Source organism: Spodoptera frugiperda, chromosome 1, assembly GCF_023101765.2.
Source record: "Spodoptera frugiperda isolate SF20-4 chromosome 1, AGI-APGP_CSIRO_Sfru_2.0, whole genome shotgun sequence".
In the NCBI taxonomy this organism is placed as follows: domain Eukaryota; kingdom Metazoa; phylum Arthropoda; class Insecta; order Lepidoptera; family Noctuidae; genus Spodoptera; species Spodoptera frugiperda.
In genome coordinates this window covers 11,340,697-11,361,173 of record NC_064212.1, presented here as the reverse complement: position 1 = coordinate 11,361,173, position 20,477 = coordinate 11,340,697, and the positions used below count along the sequence as shown (strand labels likewise).

Here is a 20,477-nt window from a genome sequence, read left to right as displayed (position 1 = left end):
TCATTGACGAAGAATGTAGGTAGACTAGGTACCTAGCATATAAAAATATGGAAAGACAACACATAAGATAAACCGATAAGAATTTGAATCGACAAAAACATCTAATCGTTAATGCAAGGCAACATCGATGGCGCAAGGCCGTCGCTTGATCTTGACCGTAACCGATCGCTTGCGCCTGCGCATCGCCTGCTCGATCGAACAGAAATGTCGATGACTCAACCAGAATCTCACGGAGGAGCCTGCCCATAAAGCTTCAACCACATTAACATAGGCTTAATATACTTAATGTGTTTTTTACAAAGGAATCGCGTTCAAAATTAGTAGTTAGGGAAAAACCTCCCGAAACAGAAGCCGCTGTCCGGTTCTACGAGCGTGGGAAAATCAGTTATCAGTTAAGTCGGATCACGCACATCGTAATACGCAATTACGTATAACATTCACGTATTTAAATGTATCGCATCGATGTCATTCGATGTTTGTTTTACTACGAGCATCCTAAATATAGAGCAAATCACTTTTAAGAGCGTGCAAGAATCTATCGCGAATATCTGAGCGTGGGAGCGCGTTTATGCTAAGCAGGTCATTGGTACCCCGCGCCTTACCTCGCGGTCTACAGGATGTTCCGATACCCACGCGGAACAATAACATCCATTTGTTATTTTTCAATAATTTCGTCGATCAGTTTTTGAGAAATTACAATTAAGCTTACTTAAAGTAACATTGACTATGTTAGCTATATACTTAAGAAAACAATGACGAAATAATTTAATAATTGTTATATTCATATTAATTTTACAATAATTTCTGATAAACCCATGATACATCCTATTGATTAATTAGGTAAGTTTTCAGGAAAGTGAAGTTATTCCTTACTTGTCTCAACGTATGTAAATATGAGGATAATTTTTAAACATTATTCCTTACGATTATTCACTTAAATTATTAAGCTACATTATTAAAACGAGGTTTTCTCTACGGGATTTCTTATTGACAGGTCTTTATAATATGTTGTACTTACCTTAGTAAGTAGTTAATTTAGTACCTAAGTGAAAAGATGCATTTGTTAAGCAAATGCATCACACAAAGTCGACATTACTTTCTGCTAAGGTACCTAAATAAAATGGAGAGCAAAATTGGGCAAATTAATAAAATCGATCATCCGTAAACAAAGTAATGAGAACAGCCTGTATAGAAGATCGAGATAAATCCAAGTTCAAGACGCAAGTGCACGTTGAAAACTGGCTGACTATACAAAGTTCCCGAGGCTAGGACGCGGGCCCATTCCGCCGTGGAGGACGACACGCGAAGCACCCTCGCCTGATACTGACCACACAAAATGGACTTGCTTTTGACATTTGTGTTATTGACGTAAGTTTTTTTTTAATTCGACCTAATCGCGGGAATCTCATCTCTGGAAAGGGGATAGTGCTTTTTTTTCTTTTTGAATTTGGAATTTATTATGAGAGCTTCATAATTTTATTTTTATGTTGTTTATGACTTTAAATACTGGCCAATTTGTTTACTATATAAAATAATTATCATAAGTTTATAAAGTCACAATAGTTAGTAAGTACGTAGGTCGTGTTAGATCTATTACGTACAAAAAGGTGACGTCAATTAAGGAAATATCGTCACATGTTTATTACAACATATAATATCAATCAATTACTGTTTCCTTGTGGTTAATGATGACTAGTACGCTTTCCCTTCTTAGTAATTAATGTGCTTTGGATTAACATAAATATTTTGTCCTTATTTTCCTTATTTTAATGAGACATTGGACGCCCACTTAATATTTGTGAAAATCCCTTAAGTAAGATCTCATCAAACTGAAATCTCTAAAACACTTTACTCATCTCTTGTTAGTATTTACACGGTTCAAAATCTCCCGGCTTACACAGATGCGCTCACCAAGCAGTTTGGGGAGACGAGGATGTGTCTCTCCCTGACCTTCCACCAGGAGAGGCGCCGGAGCCAATCCTGACGTTTATGGAGAGGACTTACAAAACGGGCCGGGCTCGAGCCGCATTCGACGCAGGCTCTCCACTTCTGCTCACCCCTTACATCGAAGAGAAGAAGCTTGACGAGGCTAGGAAGGCGGCCTATGTAGATTCTGATTATCTATTGCCTGATATGGACAGTTATGCGGGATACCTTACTGTAAGTACATTAATAAGATATCATCTTTACCTATATCTCGTAATTTCTGAAATATTTCTCAAAGGCTTTAGATAAGCTGCGATTTTTATTATTACGGAACACACTTAAGTACTTGATGGATTTAATGTTTAAGAAGTAATTTCTCTTAGTTAGAATACTTACTTTACAAGCAGTTTTACGATCGAGTACAGCAAGGGTAAAAAATATCAAAAATTAAAAACTTACATTCATATAGGTACATAATTACACAGGTATACCTATATTTAATTATTCACCAATTTGATTGTACCTACTTCCCTGTCCTTTGGTGGTCACTTGCTTTACCCACTCACGTGATAGGGAAAAGCTGTGGGGAGGAGTGGAGAAGAGTGGTTTTTACTTAGAAAAAGCGAATGTCCGTTTTCAAATTTTAAGGAATCCCTTAACTAAGATAGGTCACACTTAATGACATTTTGGTTTTCAGCAACCTTTAAGTGACACCTAAAACTAGGTAAAAGCAAAGTAACTCTTAGTTAAGAAATGGTTTAGGGGTGGTTGGTTAAAACAGCCATAATAGATACATAGTGACATCCATGAAGATTGTTTTAATTGAAATAGATAAGAACAAGGCTTCAACGATCCGAAACAAACAGCCAGAATCGAATCTATTGATTAATGATACCCATTACGAGTATTAATTATATAACGAGTATGAATTAATCAATAAAAAGTGGTCAACAAAATAATTATAACAGTAGCTCTTGATCAAATTAAAAGAGGTCAAAGCTCCTATAATGACCTCGTACCTACCTAGTGGCGTCAGAACTAACAAGTTATTGGTAGGCAACTAGTTTCTATTCCCGGAGCAGGCAAATTATTTATTAAATTAAACACAAATTAGGATAGATAAGCATGGTAGCCATTCTTAATAGATGCTTATTCTTTTTTAAAACAGGGCCATGCTATTTTATTTTCTCCTGCATAATTGAAGCGTTTGAAAACATAGGTACAAAGTCTCATAGAAATCGAATCCGCGATACGTTGTCTTGCTAATAAGAGGCTCTTATTTAGTAGTTACCAATGTTATGAATTATATTTATGTACCTAGCAAGGTCTAAAATTGTTGTAGGTACTTATCTATACAAATTTTCCGAACTTACATGGTCACTAACAATATCATTAGAACTCAAAACGCGTGAACTGTTCATCCGTGATCATGGCGCTTGCAACAGTGCCGAAATATCGGAAACTCATAGAAATTAATAAACATGGAAAATGTCCCGTTTTAAGTTCTAATAATATTACTTTATGCTTTGTCTGAAATTCGAATTGAAGTAATAATCTAGAACTCTTCTCTAACAGGTAAACAAAAAATACAACGCGAACCTGTGGTTCTGGTACTTCCCAGTGTCAGGTAAATCTGTGGAGGAAACTCCGTGGATCATCTGGCTGCAAGGAGGGCCCGGTGCCTCCTCACTGTATGGACTCTTTACTGAAATCGGACCTTTCTTCGTGTCCACTGACAATAATTTGGAAGGTAATTGACGTCTTAACTACCATTAACCTAAGAAATAGATTTTTTCTACATTCAAACCTTACGTATTTCTTAGGTATGAATTTATACATAATAGGTACTCACCTATATTATTTTATTTTAGAAATCCGTTACTCCTGGGGTAAGAACCATTCGTTGCTGTTCATTGACAACCCAGTGGGAACTGGATTCAGTTTTACAGATGATGACAGAGGATACGCTACCAATCAGACCACGGTAAGTTAACACTTATTTACCCACTGTTAGAGAATATTTTCGGATGCATAATATTATACTATTGACAGATGGACAGTTAATAAAGCGTATTTGTCTCTTCTGCAGATCGGAGAGAACCTATACAACGCGTTGCAGCAGTTCCTTACAATTTTCCCTGAACTCCGGAAAGCCCCCCTCACTATTGCTGGAGAGTCTTACGCCGGTAAACACATACCTTCGCTTGGAGTACAGATCCTGTGGCATAAACATGAAGACGAGCCTATCAACCTACAGGTAATAGTTCTTACATAGGTACATACATGTCTCCCATGTGGGTAGGCAGACACAATGGAACGTCAATTGCTACGACTCTCTTGCGCTTCATCAACAGTAATGAGTCTTTTCATGTAAGCTCGTCGGTTAAGGGTACTTTAAATGATTATTTTACTGACGTTATCACCACACTACAGAATGTCTCAAAAGTTTGTCAAAATTGGCCGCTCTAAGAAAGAATGCCTACTTGGTTAATCAGCTACATCAAATTTTTATGCTTATTGTTTTTACATGCCCCAAAGATCTGTAGGTAATAATCTTTTCAGGGTAGGTACCTACTTATGATGTAAGTTTAATTATCTGTTCCTAACTCTAAACTATCTTCTCCATTCCAGGGTCTAGCTATCGGCAACGGTTTCATCGATCCACTCTCCCTGCAAAGGTACAGTCACTTCGTGCGTGAGGTGGGTTTAGTGGATGATAACGTTGCCAAGTCTATGAACGATTTGGAGACAGCAGTCATGCAGTTCATCAATAATGGAGAGATGGTGAAAGCCTACGCGGTGAGTTCAGTTTGTATACCTAGGTATTTATATTTTTTATTCCAACATAATAAAGTGTAAAGTGTAGTACAATTAATTGTAGACTGTGTAAGTAGTGCCTTCGATATAACGCAGAGCAATTTGTTTTCTGGTGCATAAAATATTTTTCGGTCGGTATTTAAAAGGGATATTAAAAAGCTAAGGTTTAAAATTGGTGTAGAAAAGTCGAAAATCATGTTATGAATAATTTTATTTTAATTTTCAGTACTACAACTATCTGCTCCAACTATTCCTGTCTCGCTCATACCTCTCGAATCTCTACAACTACTTGCAAGACGACATCGACCTGGATGGCGCGTATATGGATTATATTCAAAGGTCCGAAGTCCGCAAGGCATTACATGTTGGCAACACCAACTTCACGTCCATTGGCGTTGTGTACAGGAAGCTTGTACCAGACTTTATGGGAAGCGCTAAAATGTGGCTCGAAGAACTGCTGGAAAACTACAGAGTGATGCTTTACAAGTAAGTTGACTGTTGCAGTATTTAAAGATATTAGTGAAATTAACTAACACCAGCCTAAAATATTATGGAGTTGCAGAGTCAGTCACAAGAACCTACATCGTTTCTGAAATGGCATGTGCCTAATACAAATAATAATCATTATTTCCAGCGGTCATTTGGACATCATAGTGGCGTACCACCCGTCTTGCAGTACTTACGATTCGTTATCATTCTCCGGATCAGCAGCGTACGCGAAGGCTAAGCGAACTCCCTGGTACCATGATGGAAAACTAGCTGGGTAAGGAAAACAAAGCATTTGATGCATTAACTATCTCCAAAACTTATTTTCTAGTCTAATGTCTAACTCTTCAAAAATGGAGGCACATTTTGAAGTTATTTTTTCTTCTAGCTATTACCGAGTGGCCGCCAATCTCACAGAAGTTATGGTCCGAGGTGCCGGTCACATGGTGCCCGCGGACAAGCCAGCAGCTTCCCTCGGCCTCATCTCAGCGTTCGCCCGCGGCATATCTCTGAAGGAAGATACTGCCAGCCTTGTGGATTCAGGAAAAAACTTGCTGCGACGACGTCAGTTGCCACTAAAGTAGTCGATTCGATGTTATTATTGCTAAACGCTTATTTTTTAGTTATGATCGGTATTGTTTTGCACGATGGAATGGATCTTTAATAAAATAATTTGTCAAAACACCTAGTGTCTCTGTGGTTTTATTTAATTTGATTCAACATAACAATTTTTAGTCAGAGATACACATTATAAGTAGTAAATATATGGGTACTCACATTCTTCCCGTGACTCGTATTTTAATATCTACACTTAATCCGTGCTCCTAAAAGAGACCTACCTACATAACAACAACACGGTTGGCACTGGGACTAGGGAATTGGTTGCTGGGCAACGTGTAGCGGGTTCGATTCTCGGAAAGAACATTATCAATTCTTTGTGGTATCCACAACTGTTGTTCTTTAGCGAGGTATGATGCGTATCACGACTCCACAACGAAGACGTAGGAAAAAATTGGATTTGATAAGTAAAGTCAGACCCCTAATTCTTTTTTGCCTAAATAAATAGACGACCAACTAATTAAATTAGAATTTGTTTTAAGTGTCTTTTTATCTCCTCTTCCTCTCATCTCCCATCTTGCAAACCTTATTTTTTGAAATAATACTAAACTGTGTTTTTAACTTTTAGTAACATTAACGAGAATTTCATCGATAATTTAAAAATTGACAACACAGTGATCTCATTATTTGTTTTTTATAACACAGCAACACTGCTATTGGTGACGTTTCCGAGAGTGCGCAGGCAAAAGAGAATATTCATCGAAATAAAATAAGATTAAATTAGTTATTTGCCTATTTAATTGATGAAGTGATGTTATTAATTATGATTATGTAGTTTTTTACTTTAAGTACGGAGTCAATAACTGTATTTACATAGTATTTTAGCAACGGAAGTCGTGTAATAACATCACGTCATGTCGTTGTATGTGGTTTGCGCATTGCTGCTTTTGACGCCTATTCGAGCATTTTATTTGCCGGGTTTGGCTCCAGTAAACTATTGTATAGCTAGTGATGACACTAGCAAATCGTGCAAGGTGAGCAACCATTATATTTTCTTGTTGGAATCGTATAAACAATCAATATAATCCTAAACCGATCCATGCATGTCTTCGAACAGAAACGCTTTTGCTTACATTCTTTAAACTCCGTTAATTCTGTTGTGGTTGTAAATAAAGTATAAATATTTAACATAGCAACTATGTTTAGTTTAGTACATCCGTTTTAGGCTTTTAAAACTAATAGGAATCTGATAAAGATTTAAAACGAGCGCATCGGAGAGGTAATTAACGTGTCGTAAAGTTTTCGTTTATGTTTTCAGACGGAAATCCCGCTGTATGTGAATAGATTGAACACAGAAGAATCAGTGATTCCATTTGAGTATCACCACTTTGATTTCTGTACTACTGATGAAAGTCAATCACCTGTGGAGAATCTCGGTCAAGTCGTCTTCGGCGAACGAATACGACCAAGTCCTTATAAGCTCGAATTCCTTCAAAATGTTGAGTGTAAACCAGTGTGCACGAAGACATATAGGGGCTCGGACTCCGATTCTAACAAACGGTTGAATCTGCTGAAGATGGGCATGGCTCTCTCTTACCAGCACCATTGGATTCTAGACAACATGCCTGTGACTTGGTGTTACTTGGTTAATGAGGGAGGGAAGACTTACTGCAGTACTGGGTTCCCGATGGGCTGCCAAGTGCGCAAAGACATGGTGAGTTAAATACTTATTATTTGAACTTTAGTGTTTTTGTTAGTTGTGTTCTTTGGATATTTGTCTGTCAATCATGCTGAAAGTACTGAACAGATTTTGATAAAATTTGGTATACATACAGGATATAAGCTGACTTTGGTGATGGGATACTTTTATCCCACAGGAATGCATATGAATCCATTATCAATAATTTTCAAACTGGTCAACCATTATTAAAGCTTGATTTGAAAGACATTAAGAACCACTTGTATGAAATCATTAAGCTCATGTGGCATCCAACTATTTCCAAATCAATTTTATTTAAATATTTGTCAATTGCTTTAAACTTTCACTATGTGATTTGAACATACAAGATATCTCAATTAGTTATGTTTGCTTTCATAATTAAAGGGTCAATTACTTCAATAGGTAAACTATAGTTTTGAGACAGAGTGAAAGTTTAATATTGAGTACTTCAAAACATACAGATACACAGCCTATAAGTGGCCATTGCTGACCTCTTCTTGCTTGGAGAAGGTTTGAGCATTAATCATCATGATTGCTGATGATTTCAAACTTACAATTAGAAATTATAAGCTTAGGTTTCCTCACAATATTTTCCTTAATGATTTGTCAGTGATATCTAAATAATCTTATATTTATACAACATGCAAGAAGACGGTCCAATACAAGTACCTTTTGGTGTTATCAATTTTATTACAATTAGGGGTTATTGGACACCACAAAAAAAAAACTATAATATCGTAATTTAGTAACAAAAAGGAAAATATTAATTGAAATTTTTCAGGCCGCAATCTTTGATAAGTTTTAATGAATCTTAGCACAATATTGAATTTACTAGTTGTGTTTGAACTTGCCTTTAGTAATTGGTTTTAACAACACAATATATCAGAACAATCATGTATTTTTTATAAAGAAAGAAAATAATGTATATTTTTATCTAGTTTTTCAATCAAATTATGACAATTATCTGTGTGTAATTTCCATTTGTATGTAAAAATAATATGAAACCATTATTTGCAATGGAAATAAAAGTATGCATATGAAATAAAAAAGAAACATGCTTGTCATCCACAAAAAAAATATATTGAAATAATACAATTTACTTTAAAACCATAGAAAGTAGTAGATCAATTGGTATTGTGTACCTCTTTATTGATTAAACAATTAGAATCTATTTACACCAAGGTTGTTATGGTTATAAGGTTTTCATTATGAATAACCAATAATTTTGCTGGTTTATTAATAATCTTCACCATATTTACTCACAAGATGACCTCTGCTCAATACAGTCCTTCTCCTAAGACTTACACGAAAACAACTCATTCTTTTGTTGACTGAGATATATGATTCCTCCAAAATATAACCTTTTTAAATGTTTGATAGCAGTCAGATTTATACATCCATCGTCTTATTGGATTTTTATGTTTTCTATCTTATTTTCCATATGAACGAAAATTATAGTGATACTTTTCTGTCTGCGAAGCTCCATAAGCATTATCAGGATAACAAAATCACATTAGATAATAAAAACACATTTATGACATAGAAATACTAATGTGATTATTACCTATTTATTATTAGCCATGGTTATGTCGCTGTAGGGCAAATGCCTCCTTACCTTACTTCCACTCGTCTCTTGGTAACTAACATAATTAGCAAAATTAATTTTGCATTATAATAGGCACACGTCAGCTACTTCCAATGCAGTAACAACATCTTTATAATGTAATTAAAACAATGTTTGTAAAAATATCGGCGTTTACGTCGTGAGTAGACTATTTAAACAGTTGGTGTTGACAAGCTATACCAGTAGGCCATTTGAATGCTAGGATTGAACTTGAATAAATAGGAACAAAATGATACTAAATACATTTTATAACAATACATCTACACTTGTCCATACTTATATGGATAGTAACTATATGGCATGACATGAGTTATTCATTACTTCGTCATCAAAAGTATAATAGGGAAGTTCGAACAAGCCAGTCTTTAATACTTTAGTTATAATGTCACAAAAACGATATTTTTTATCCAATTTGTATCTTGTCTTTGATAATTATTTTTTAGCGTTTAGCTAGATGATTATCGAAAAATAGTTGTCATTTCTTTATTTAAAATTATTGATAAGTCCAAAATTACCTTTTATCTAAGGCTGAGCATGTGTTAATGTATTGTATTCTAGAATAAACTTAAATACTTTATTTCCCATGATAATTGTTAGAAGTTTTATCAGTAATGGTATTTGTCAATTAGTGCCATTTAATGTTATCGCGTTTACCGGTTGTTCTAACTACGTTTTCAAATACATATATTTTTTTATAACATTTCTGTAACAGGATTCGATACTATTTAGTAGGATGTGTATTTTTATTAAATACTGTTATATGAAGATAATAATTGATATTAGGTACTGATAAATGCTACATTGAAATCGTGTCGTGTTTATCTGTACAGGATTGACATTTTTTATAAATGCTTCATTACAACTACATTGGCTAAGCGAAGCATTAACGCATGTGGGAATCTTTATGGACATTTAAGTAATGATAATTCTGACATTTAGTTTTTTTTTTTTCTTCCACGCTTTGCAATCTACTCCTTCGTAATGCCTAATATACCAGTGCATTTACTTCAACTGTGTTTCTTTAAGTAACGATGAGATTTTAAGTTAAACGTTAACATTTCTTTTTTGAACTTTGAACACGTCATAACTTAACTTAATAGTAGACTTTAGCAAGTATTTAGGAGGATAATAATATGTTAAAATTATTTAATGGTAATTTTAACCGGATTCTACAGAAATAAAACGTATTGTAATGTTAAATAGTTAAAACCTTATAGTTGGTTAGATAGGAATGTCCGGCATGTTACTGATTACTTGATTTCCACAATAAGTATTTTAATCGTAAAATGACAATGATAACTGTCATAAATTCATTATCAAAAATAAACTAATTCACGATTATGTAGTGCATCATCAGGAATCTTATTAGTTACTTATTTTATTTATAGCTTCAATGAGCTTGATTTTGAAGAAGCATCGCACGGCGTTTTACCAAAAGCTACTTTACTACCTTGTTTGAATGTTTGTTAGGTACCTGTGTCTAACTTATTGGAAAATAGAGTAACTAATAATTCCTTTCTTTTTTTTTAATTTATTGAACCTCTATCCAGTAACTTACTTACTAGATTTTTTTTTTTCATCTTGATTGGCAATCGAGTCCTATCCAATTGAATTTTGTCGACTATACTGCCAATGTCTTATTAATGGTATTATAATATAATCTGGTCATATCATTTGGATATACCAGCAAAAAGCAAAAAGTACGAAATCGGATACGTTTATCCCTAAAATGAAATCACTTTACGAGGGATTCCGATAAGCGCGATAAATAACACCTACGCAGTTAATTGTGGGCCTAGCAACAATTTTTTACAGATTATTATAACCATTAACCATTAGTTACCACTAGCTATTTGTGTTACTTACATTAAATTAACTGCTTTCATTAAAATACAGCGTTTTATATATTAAGGCCGCATTGATATAGATTAAAACAATAAAAATGTATTGTTATAAATTCAATTTGTCCAGTTAACGATCGAAACTAATTAATTTCAAGTCTTATCGAAGGGCTACCCAACATTAAGTGCGATTGTAGAACGTTCAGATTATTTTCCTATAATAGTGTGGTCCTTTAAAATGTACCCAATTGTATTTTACACTTCGAAGTATTTTTCCAGATACACTGTTGTTAATTCTTTCGGTACCAAATAATCTCAAAATGGATCGTAATATTCTTCGATTTCACAACACACTACTGTTTATTTTATAAGCTGTAAATTATAGTAGTAAAATAACACGTATGTATTTTGTTCTAGGACACATGCACACCGATTGTGAACGGTCATTCAAGTCGTATCGGCGCTTACTACCTTTTCAACCATGTAGACTTGGAGATCACGTATCACAGTGGTAGTGAAGAGGAGTGGGGCGTTGCATTCGGTGAAAATGGCGGTCGAATTATATCTGCTAAGGTAATTTGAACTTTATTTACAAAATTTTAAAGTACCATAAAACCTTGATTTATCATGTCCAGATATTAAAAATTCGCAAAAAAAATTTGTATAATTTAATATGACAGTTCAAAACGAGACATCGTGCGTTTGATATTGAAATAACTAATTAGAAAGAATAAAGTTAAAGTATACAAACATATTATGCTTTGTCGTATTGTATTTCGTAATATTTGTACTTGTTTTCAGGTGAAACCAGCTAGCATTCGACACACAAACCCATTAAAACCGGATTGTTCTGCCCGTGGAGCTGAACTGCTCATACCAACTGAAATCGATTCTGACAAAGTCTTCAACATCACATACACTTACAGTGTTACCTTTAAAAAGAACAACACTATCAAATGGTCTTCACGATGGGACTACATACTCGAATCTATGCCACAAACGAACATTCAATGGTTCTCCATTCTAAACTCTTTGGTGATAGTCTTGTTCCTCAGTGGTATGGTTGCCATGATTTTACTGAGGACTCTGTACAAAGATATAGCGAGGTACAACCAAATGGAATGTGGGGAAGATGCACAGGTAAGCAATATTAGTTATCACTTCTTAAAACATTCATTCAGTGTTTACACTAAGGTTTGGGTATGATCTCAAGTCAAGTGTTTAATTCACTTCATTGTAATTGCAGGAAGAATTTGGTTGGAAGTTAGTGCACGGTGACGTATTCCGGCCTCCACGTCGAGGTATGCTGCTGGCCGTGTTCCTCGGATCTGGATCTCAGGTACTGTTCTACACACTAATTCTAAAAAACTATTTAAATACAGATAGGCGAATTATCGAGTGATCAGTTGATCACAATCGATATTTTTACTGCGAACAGCGCAAGATTATCTCTTTGATAACTGATGGAAGTAAAGAATACAATATTTTACTGATAAATAATTAAGACAACTATGATACTTACATACATATGCGTAAGACACAGTTTTGCCTGATGTTTGTTATTCAAACGATTTAGGTTAGTTTAATTTTGTAGTCGCTAACATGGCCACAGAATACCACAGAAAGACTACTAATTCATTGAAATAGCGACTATTTTTACTAAGCAACAAAGTGCAATTTAGCTCGCTCGCGCTCTCAATATCTATCGAGTTTTGCGCCTAAGATACATTGCCGTTCTCTTCTAACGCGTAACTCTGTCGCTGCTGGCGCGGTGTGACGTCATTGCTATGGCGCTAGGTTTGTTTACTACCTTACTCTCTACTTGTTTAGTCTTATATTAGTCAGTAAGACTACCCAGTATTGTAATCTTATATTCGATATGTGTACACGGTCAATTACGTAGAAAGGTATTAAATAAAAACCTTGTAATAATAAATGGTATTTTCAGTGTCGGATCAACTGGTTCTAGGCATAAACCATTATTTTGCCGTCAAAATAGTAATGATAATTCAAAAAACAAAAATCACATTTTAAAGTTCGTCTCGTAATTATCCAACATGGCATGTAACGCGACGATAACCGACGCTCGAAGTTCCGCCAGCGCGCTTCGAAATTGTAGGCACTTATCGCTATAGGTACGGCCGAGTGACGGTGCCCTGACATAGCTATGGATGGATTGTTGGCTTGGATTCCGAGGTCGGATAAAAATATTATCGAATTTTAGTTACTAACTTACCTCTCATTAGGATCCTGAAAATGTATAACAGAAGTTCAACCCTAATTACATGCATAAGCTCACCCTGTGTTCCATGGCAAAGGAAAGTAGGGTTTGTGGTAGGCAGAAACCCCAGAGCGCCATATAGTATGACCCTTAATACTTTAGGAAAGGAAGGAAAGTAGGGTTTGTGGTAGGCAGAAACCCCAGAGCGCCATATAGTATGACCCTTAATACCTTTTAAGTATCTTTTCACATACTTACACCTCATACAAACACGCTAGTCCCAATTAAACTTTTCTTGCAGGTGTTCGGCATGACTTTGGTGACTCTAGCGTTTGCTTGCCTGGGTTTCCTGTCCCCGGCTAACCGTGGTGCTCTGATGACGTGTGCGCTGGTCGCCTGGGTGTTGCTCGGAGCTGCCGCTGGTTACGTCAGCGCTAGGATCTACAAGAGCTTCGGCGGCAGGAGGTGGAAGAGCAATATTCTGTTGACCTCAATGGTGTGCCCTGGGTGAGTTTAAATTCTCTGACAACTTCACACTATGGTCGATATTATTAAGTTGACTTTTAGATTAATCATTTCAATTCCTATTTATATTCCAGTGTGGTGTTCTCTCTGTTCTTCATAATGAACTTGGTGCTGTGGGGTAAGGGATCATCCGCGGCCGTACCCTTCTCAACTCTAGTGGCTCTGCTCGCTCTCTGGTTCGGTGTCTCAGTACCGCTCACCTTTATCGGAGCTTACTTCGGATTTAGGAAGAGGGTAAGTTGGAAACAGTGCAGTTTTGACCAACAATAATCATGGATCATTTTTCTTTATCTAATGTTTTATTTTTTACATTTTACAGATCTTAGACCACCCAGTGCGCACGAACCAGATTCCCCGACAAATCCCAGAGCAGTCGTTATACACACAACCCGTTCCCGGCATCGTGATGGGTGGTGTACTGCCATTTGGATGCATCTTCATTCAGCTGTTCTTTATTCTCAACTCGCTTTGGTCCAGTCAGGTTTGTATTGCTTTTAAATAATTTAAACATTAATTTGATACCCAAGTTAATATTGTGTATCTATTATTTCATTTAGCGTCTGTCACTATTACTTGTCAGTTGTCAAAAACTGAAGACAAATTGTGATTTTGTTTGCAGATGTACTACATGTTCGGATTCCTGTTCCTTGTGTTCGTGATCCTGGTGATCACGTGCTCGGAGACGACGATCCTGCTGTGTTACTTCCACCTGTGCGCGGAGGACTACCACTGGTGGTGGCGCGCCTTCCTCAGCTCGGGCTCCACGGCCGGCTACTTGTTCATCTACTGCTGCCACTACTTCGTCACCAAGCTCAACATAGAGGACGCCGCCTCGACCTTCCTCTACTTCGGATACACCCTTATAATGGTCTTCTTGTTTTTCCTCCTCACCGGCACCATCGGATTCATGGCCTGCTTCTGGTTCGTCAGAAAAATCTACAGTGTCGTCAAAGTCGATTAATTTACGCGGCGTTAGGTTAAGTATCGGGTGTTGGTACAGCGGTATTGACGAGTCCGTCGTGGGCGCCTATGTTATGTATAAAGCCGAGTTGTTACACCAAAGCGTTATTTTTCTGAAAAATGCGCTATTTGTTGCGTGAGAACCTTCCGCCTAGTCCATTCGTTTGTGAAATGTCTTGTGTATTGATGGCCTGGTGATCTAAGTGACATTGACCTCAATACTAGGGATTTTAATAAACAATAATAATATCGAATCACGGACATGACTATATTGCAATGGATGTCGAGATGAGCCACGTGCCCACACATGAGCCCGGCAGCCTGCCGGCCCCTGTAGTGCGGCAGTGTGACAAGTGAGACTGCTGTACACATTGTGATTAATTGTATAAAACTTTATAATGCTAATATAATAAATTGATAGTCCCTGTGCGTCTTTTGTTTGTTTATTATTTAGATTTAATTTGAATGTTAGGTCGTATACATATTGTCTGAAATCTGCACTATATTGCGATAACTTCCAGTAGTGAGAATCTTCTTCAATGTGTATGCTGCCTTTAGTTGCTAGCTGTGTATTTTTTTTCTGTGAATGGAATTTGAAGCTTATATTTATACTTACATATTTTTTATTACACGGTTTTATTTATTTTTTGAAATCAGCTATATATTTACAACCCTGCACAAGAAAACTAGTTAGTAAACCCGTGGATTATATCCGATAAAAACAATTGACTAATATAGTACTTAACTGTGCCCTATACAATATCAAGGAATACTAAAATAATGTGATTTACGAGTAAGGGATTCGATGATATTTTAACCATGTATAATGTATATTGCAATTAAAACATAAGTGAGATTAAGCATTTTTAAATAAAATTATTAGGGATAATGAATACTTCAGATTGATTTCGTTTCCCGTGTTATCGTGTGGATGTGGCATGATTGGAACTAAATATTCAACGTAACTAATTAATTGAATAGTTGTCCATATCACAGTTATAATAATAAAAATGTGTAGTCAACATATTTGTCGTGATAAATTAAAGCTGCGTCAAAACATTTGGAGTAGATTAAACATTTTGACGAATTGTTAGGAAAGTTATAAAGGTATTGGTAGTTTAATATTCCTAAATTAAATGTATAATAAGAAACTATTACTCTATAAATCCATACGATGACACTATTAGATTATTATTTTAGTTTCTATTGTTTAAAAACACATACATGTATCGTATGCATATTATGCAATTTAATTTAAATGTAATTTTATTTTATTATTATTTTAAAATTATACTTAGTTGAAACAGTTGAATGTAAATAAAAAACCTACATATTTTAAAAACGCTTTTAATTTTATTTAAAAGAAATAAATAATAAGATAAATTGAGTGATTAATTTAATCACTATCACTTTCCGAAAGTTCAGCCTTCTCTTTTGGTTGCAATGCTTTACGTTTAAAGCTTTTCCTCTTCTTATCGAGTTGAGTTTTACGGAATAACTCGATTGCTTTCATTTTATTTTCCAATAAACTCCTTTTATCTTTCTCCCTTTGTGGTATGAGTTCTTGAAAACGGTCTGATTTCGGTATTTTTATTTCAAACTCAGACTTACCATCTTTGACCTGTGTTACGACTTTCACACCTTGGTTTAATAGTACTGCTTCTTCGCAATTTTTACGTTGTTTCGCAGCCGATGGGCCTGCCTTACTTTTACTATTAGACGTATCTTTTTTCGTGGCTTTTCTTTTTGGTGCTGGTTTATCACTTTCTGTAGGCTTTTCAATTTCTAATGCAAGAGGTCCCTCAGGACCCATTTTCTGTACAGCAGCTTTAACCCTTTTACTCATTTGCTCTTCTAATGACTGAAATTCTACTTTTCTCTTAAAGAAGTCCTGCACGGATCTTTGCGTTTTACGGTCTTGCATCCGTTTTAAAACTGGTTTTATGATTTCGTCTAATTTGTTTTGAGACCAACCAAACTTTGCTTTTGTATAATCTCGTAATATTGTGATGTCTAATTCTCCCCAAGTAAATTTGTCTTCGCTTTTTTCTATGTTAGGTTCCAAGTAAGCCTGAACCACCTTAGAAATATAATGCATAAAATTAGTAACAAAATATTGCCTAACAGAAATAATAAAACTAACAAGAAATTACTTACCCGCACGCTAGGAAATTCTTCGTTAAGAGCGACATTCTTGAGTTTTTTCTTTAAACTGGTGTTGTCAGTTCTCTTGCCTGCCCTGACCCACTGTTTGAATTCTTGTAACCCCTTCACCATTTGGGCATAGCGAGCTTGCTTTGACTCCTCACTGAGCAATTGCCTTTTATTGAATGGGAATGATGCTAGGATTTCCATGGCCGTAACTGGACCCACACCAGATACACCTGTTGTGTAGTCACTACCCACGAGTAGAGCCAACAAAATAAGTTGCTCCCTATTTAAATCTGAAAAATGTTATTGCATTTATGACATAGGTTAAATATTTCAAAGTTAGAACACTGATTTTGTAAAACTATGCACAACGAGAACGAGAAACAGAACTTGGAGTATACTTACTAAATGATTTTTCTATTCTCTCTGCTAAAAACTGCAAAACATGCTTCTTTTGGTTAAAGAAATTCTTATACACTGTTCTACCTCCAAATAACCAGATGTCACTATCATCAGTTATTGTTCCATCTGTTAGATTTACACTTTCTAGGAAAGCGCATTGTGCTTCTGCCTCCATTGGAGCGACAATATAAGGAATACCGAATATCTGAAGTAGTTCTTGAGCTTCCTTCGTCATTTGTTCAGTAATATTTCGCCCTATACGATCTAATCTCCCTTTTTCTTGCATCAAGTCTTGTTCTTCATTTTGCATATCTTCAACCATGGAGGTTAGTTGTTCTGTGGTTAAGGTTTGTTTAGGAGGATTAGGTGTTTTTACGAGTTGAATTTGTTTTTCCGACTCTACAATTAAATCTGGAGTTTCACTTAACTTGGTAGGTTCTACATTATCTTGAATTGCAATATTTTCTGTGTTATCCACATTTGTTTCATTTGGTTTTCCAGAATTTTTATCAGTTTCACTATCTGGGCTTAAAATGGTTTGTGGAATCATTTTAGAACTAGTTTTAAGTACAGGAACCTCAGGTACTTTGAATACATTATCTACTAAACTACTTTTAGGTGTTAACACCTCATTATTAGTCTTTATTTCATTTATTGCTTCTTTTATATCTTTAGGTTTCTCTGGGTTTTCAAAGATATCCGCGAATATGTCATCATCGGGTGCATTGCCCATATTTAAAGTAAGTTCTACAATGGGTTTTTTTACTTCAGTATTTTCTTCAGGCACTTCTTCAAAATCACTATCACTAGATTCACTTCCAGACTTATTTTCATTGTTTGTGACTTCTTCAATTTCATCGCTGGAATTACTTTCCTGTTTTAAGTTTTCTAATGGAAAATCTGTTTTAATACTTTCTTCTTCTATACTCGAATCAAGATCTATTACTTCTTGCACTGGATTTTCAACACAAATTACTGATGCTTGGGTGGAATCTAAATATTTATCTGTTTCTTGATCTTCGGAAGATGAACTACACTCTGCAATAGCAGTGATTTTATTATTTTCTTCACTACTACTAATTACCACAGCACCATCATCACTTTCATCACCAGATGACAGTTCCACATTGTCAACAATTATTGATTTTTCTTTGTTAATTTCATCCAATATCTCATCCACTTTAGGTACTTTTTTCTTCTTTTTGCCTTTATGTCTATCAGTAACAATCTTATCAATAGCTTGATGTGTAAAATCACTGTATTGCATGATGTACGCTTTAGCACATGTCATATCAGGTTGTTCAAAGCCATCTCCTTCTTCTGAATCAGTATCAGAGTAATCGGTATCTGTCATGCAAGATGTCCATGAGTCATCAGTTTTAGAAACTACACTTGTATCTTGCTTTGGTTCATCAACACACTCTAAGGACATTTGGATTGCTTTCTGTAAATCATCTTCTAACTCATCAACTTTTTTCGGCTTTTCTTCATTAACTTCTATTATTTCTGTATCTTTACTTGTTGTTGCTTTAATATCATTATCTATTTCACTAATTTCTTCAATTTTACTTGTAGTGGGGTTGTTTTGTGCCTGATTTCTTTGTTTTGCTTCTGCTAAAGCTTTTTTGACATCTCTGATTAGTAAAAATCGTGTGGAAACATTTGAAGCAATGCGTTTTGTGGGAAGTGTATCTATTTTAGTATCAATACCTTCTTCATTTAGTAAAGATTCTAAATCATTTAAAGACATGCCTGTATCACCCATTTCTTTCTCAGTCTCCTCAAGACATTCTTGTACCTTTCTTCTTTTTAATAATCTCTGCATCTGTAATAATTTACAACATTAATAGATTAGACTATAATACTTTTTCACAGCACTATTAACTACAACAATTTGTATATTATTAAATATGTATAATATTACTTGAAAATCTGAAAATGAGTTGCTCTCCTTAGGCAACTCATGAAGTCTCCCCCACGAATTCATCTTTCTAGTTTCCTTAAGTTCTATAAGAACATCATACTTTTCTTTAACTCCTAGATTTTTGAAAGTTTCTGATTGTAAGTCTAGTGAATGTACATCAATACTAGAACCACTTGAATTTTGTTCATCTTCTGATCTGAAACATGGATTAAGTTAAGATTTGATTTAGGTGACAAACAAAACTAATACTAACAATTAAACTGTGAAGATAGTCTCTCAAAATAAATATTCCTAGAACTCACTCAGATTCACTTTCATCCTCTTTTTGTGGCAATGCAGGTAGTTTGAATATGTCATCTTTGTCTATAGGTGGTTGGCCACTTTTTGGTGGTGTTATTTCTTTGCCCAATAAACTGCTCACCGCTGTCTTCTTACTCAATAACAATGCAAGCTCCCTCTTTATTCTTTCAGATTCTGAATTATATTTCGCCTTACTATCTTGCCTCTTGGCCTAAAATTTTTATTTATTTAGAGGGCAACATAAGAAAAATTGTTTTCATAAATTATTCACAAGTCTTAAATCATACTTACAATGGTTTCTTTTTTCAATTCAGGAAAAGCTCCATCAAATACAAAGACTGGTTTAATTCTGAAATATAACAGTTTGCAGAGCCGTTGAAACAGTCCCATAAGATGTGCATTTGGTAAAGGAGCCCCTTTTGCATCTTGATATCCTTTCACCATCTGGTGCAACCATATTGATATGTCTGATGAAAACAAACAAGTCAAAACATGTTTGATTAACTAAAATTTGCTACTGCCCTACATAATAATTAGCAATAGCTTATTTGATTGGCACTAGGTCACCATCTTACCGACTGCCAGCACTTTGTTTTCCAAAGTCTCGACCGGCACGGGTTTGCCGGCTGGCTCTATTAGCCTCCACAGTCCAGTGACTCCCATCGCGTGCGATTAAATTCCAGAATAGATTTTTTGTTTATACTAATGTATATATCAGTGTACATAACAAAGGTCGTTTCCCACGAGATCTCCGGTCAATCGTCGGTCTCTTCCTCACACATCGCAACTATTTCGCTTCATGAGCTCAATGTACCCACTACGGCTACGCACACATCCACAAAACGAAACGATTGCTACTGGTGCACTGCGTTCGTAAATATGTGTTCGGTTCACTACAACATATCAAATGTTTTACTACGCCGCGAACGCCCACTCTTTCCCACACTTTATTTTCTCACGCCCCATGCGTAACCCCACATCCTATGACCGGCCGACTGTCAGTCGCGCGTCGCAGGTCGACC

At 35.6% G+C, this 20,477-nt stretch overlaps 3 protein-coding genes across 3 annotated transcripts; 2 read left to right on the top strand and 1 right to left on the bottom strand.

The window, feature by feature from the left end:
• The first annotated feature begins 1,200 nt into the window (after positions 1-1,200).
• Positions 1,201-5,920, top strand: LOC118273156 (venom serine carboxypeptidase-like). The gene is made up of 9 exons (XM_050708026.1): positions 1,201-1,368; positions 1,902-2,160; positions 3,502-3,676; positions 3,798-3,910; positions 4,016-4,183; positions 4,558-4,725; positions 4,970-5,229; positions 5,378-5,506; positions 5,618-5,920. Exons 1-9 carry the CDS (start codon positions 1,337-1,339, stop codon positions 5,811-5,813), a joined length of 1,500 nt encoding a protein of 499 aa, XP_050563983.1. The 5' UTR covers positions 1,201-1,336; the 3' UTR covers positions 5,814-5,920.
• A 568-nt stretch (positions 5,921-6,488) lies between these two features.
• LOC118273588 (transmembrane 9 superfamily member 2) lies at positions 6,489-16,020 on the top strand. The gene is made up of 9 exons (XM_035590635.2): positions 6,489-6,821; positions 7,106-7,501; positions 11,390-11,545; positions 11,774-12,112; positions 12,219-12,311; positions 13,495-13,700; positions 13,793-13,952; positions 14,038-14,199; positions 14,338-16,020. The coding sequence occupies exons 1-9, from the start codon at positions 6,702-6,704 to the stop codon at positions 14,677-14,679; spliced, it is 1,974 nt and encodes a 657-aa protein (XP_035446528.2). The 5' UTR covers positions 6,489-6,701; the 3' UTR covers positions 14,680-16,020.
• LOC118273590 (DNA excision repair protein ERCC-5 homolog) lies at positions 16,010-20,472 on the bottom strand. The gene is made up of 7 exons (XM_050696537.1): positions 20,031-20,472; positions 19,747-19,922; positions 19,458-19,666; positions 19,156-19,351; positions 17,235-19,056; positions 16,836-17,122; positions 16,010-16,758 (listed from the first exon to the last, which is right to left on the bottom strand). The coding sequence occupies exons 1-7, from the start codon at positions 20,116-20,118 to the stop codon at positions 16,075-16,077; spliced, it is 3,462 nt and encodes a 1,153-aa protein (XP_050552494.1). The 5' UTR covers positions 20,119-20,472; the 3' UTR covers positions 16,010-16,074.
• Between the last annotated feature and the right edge of the window lie 5 nt (positions 20,473-20,477).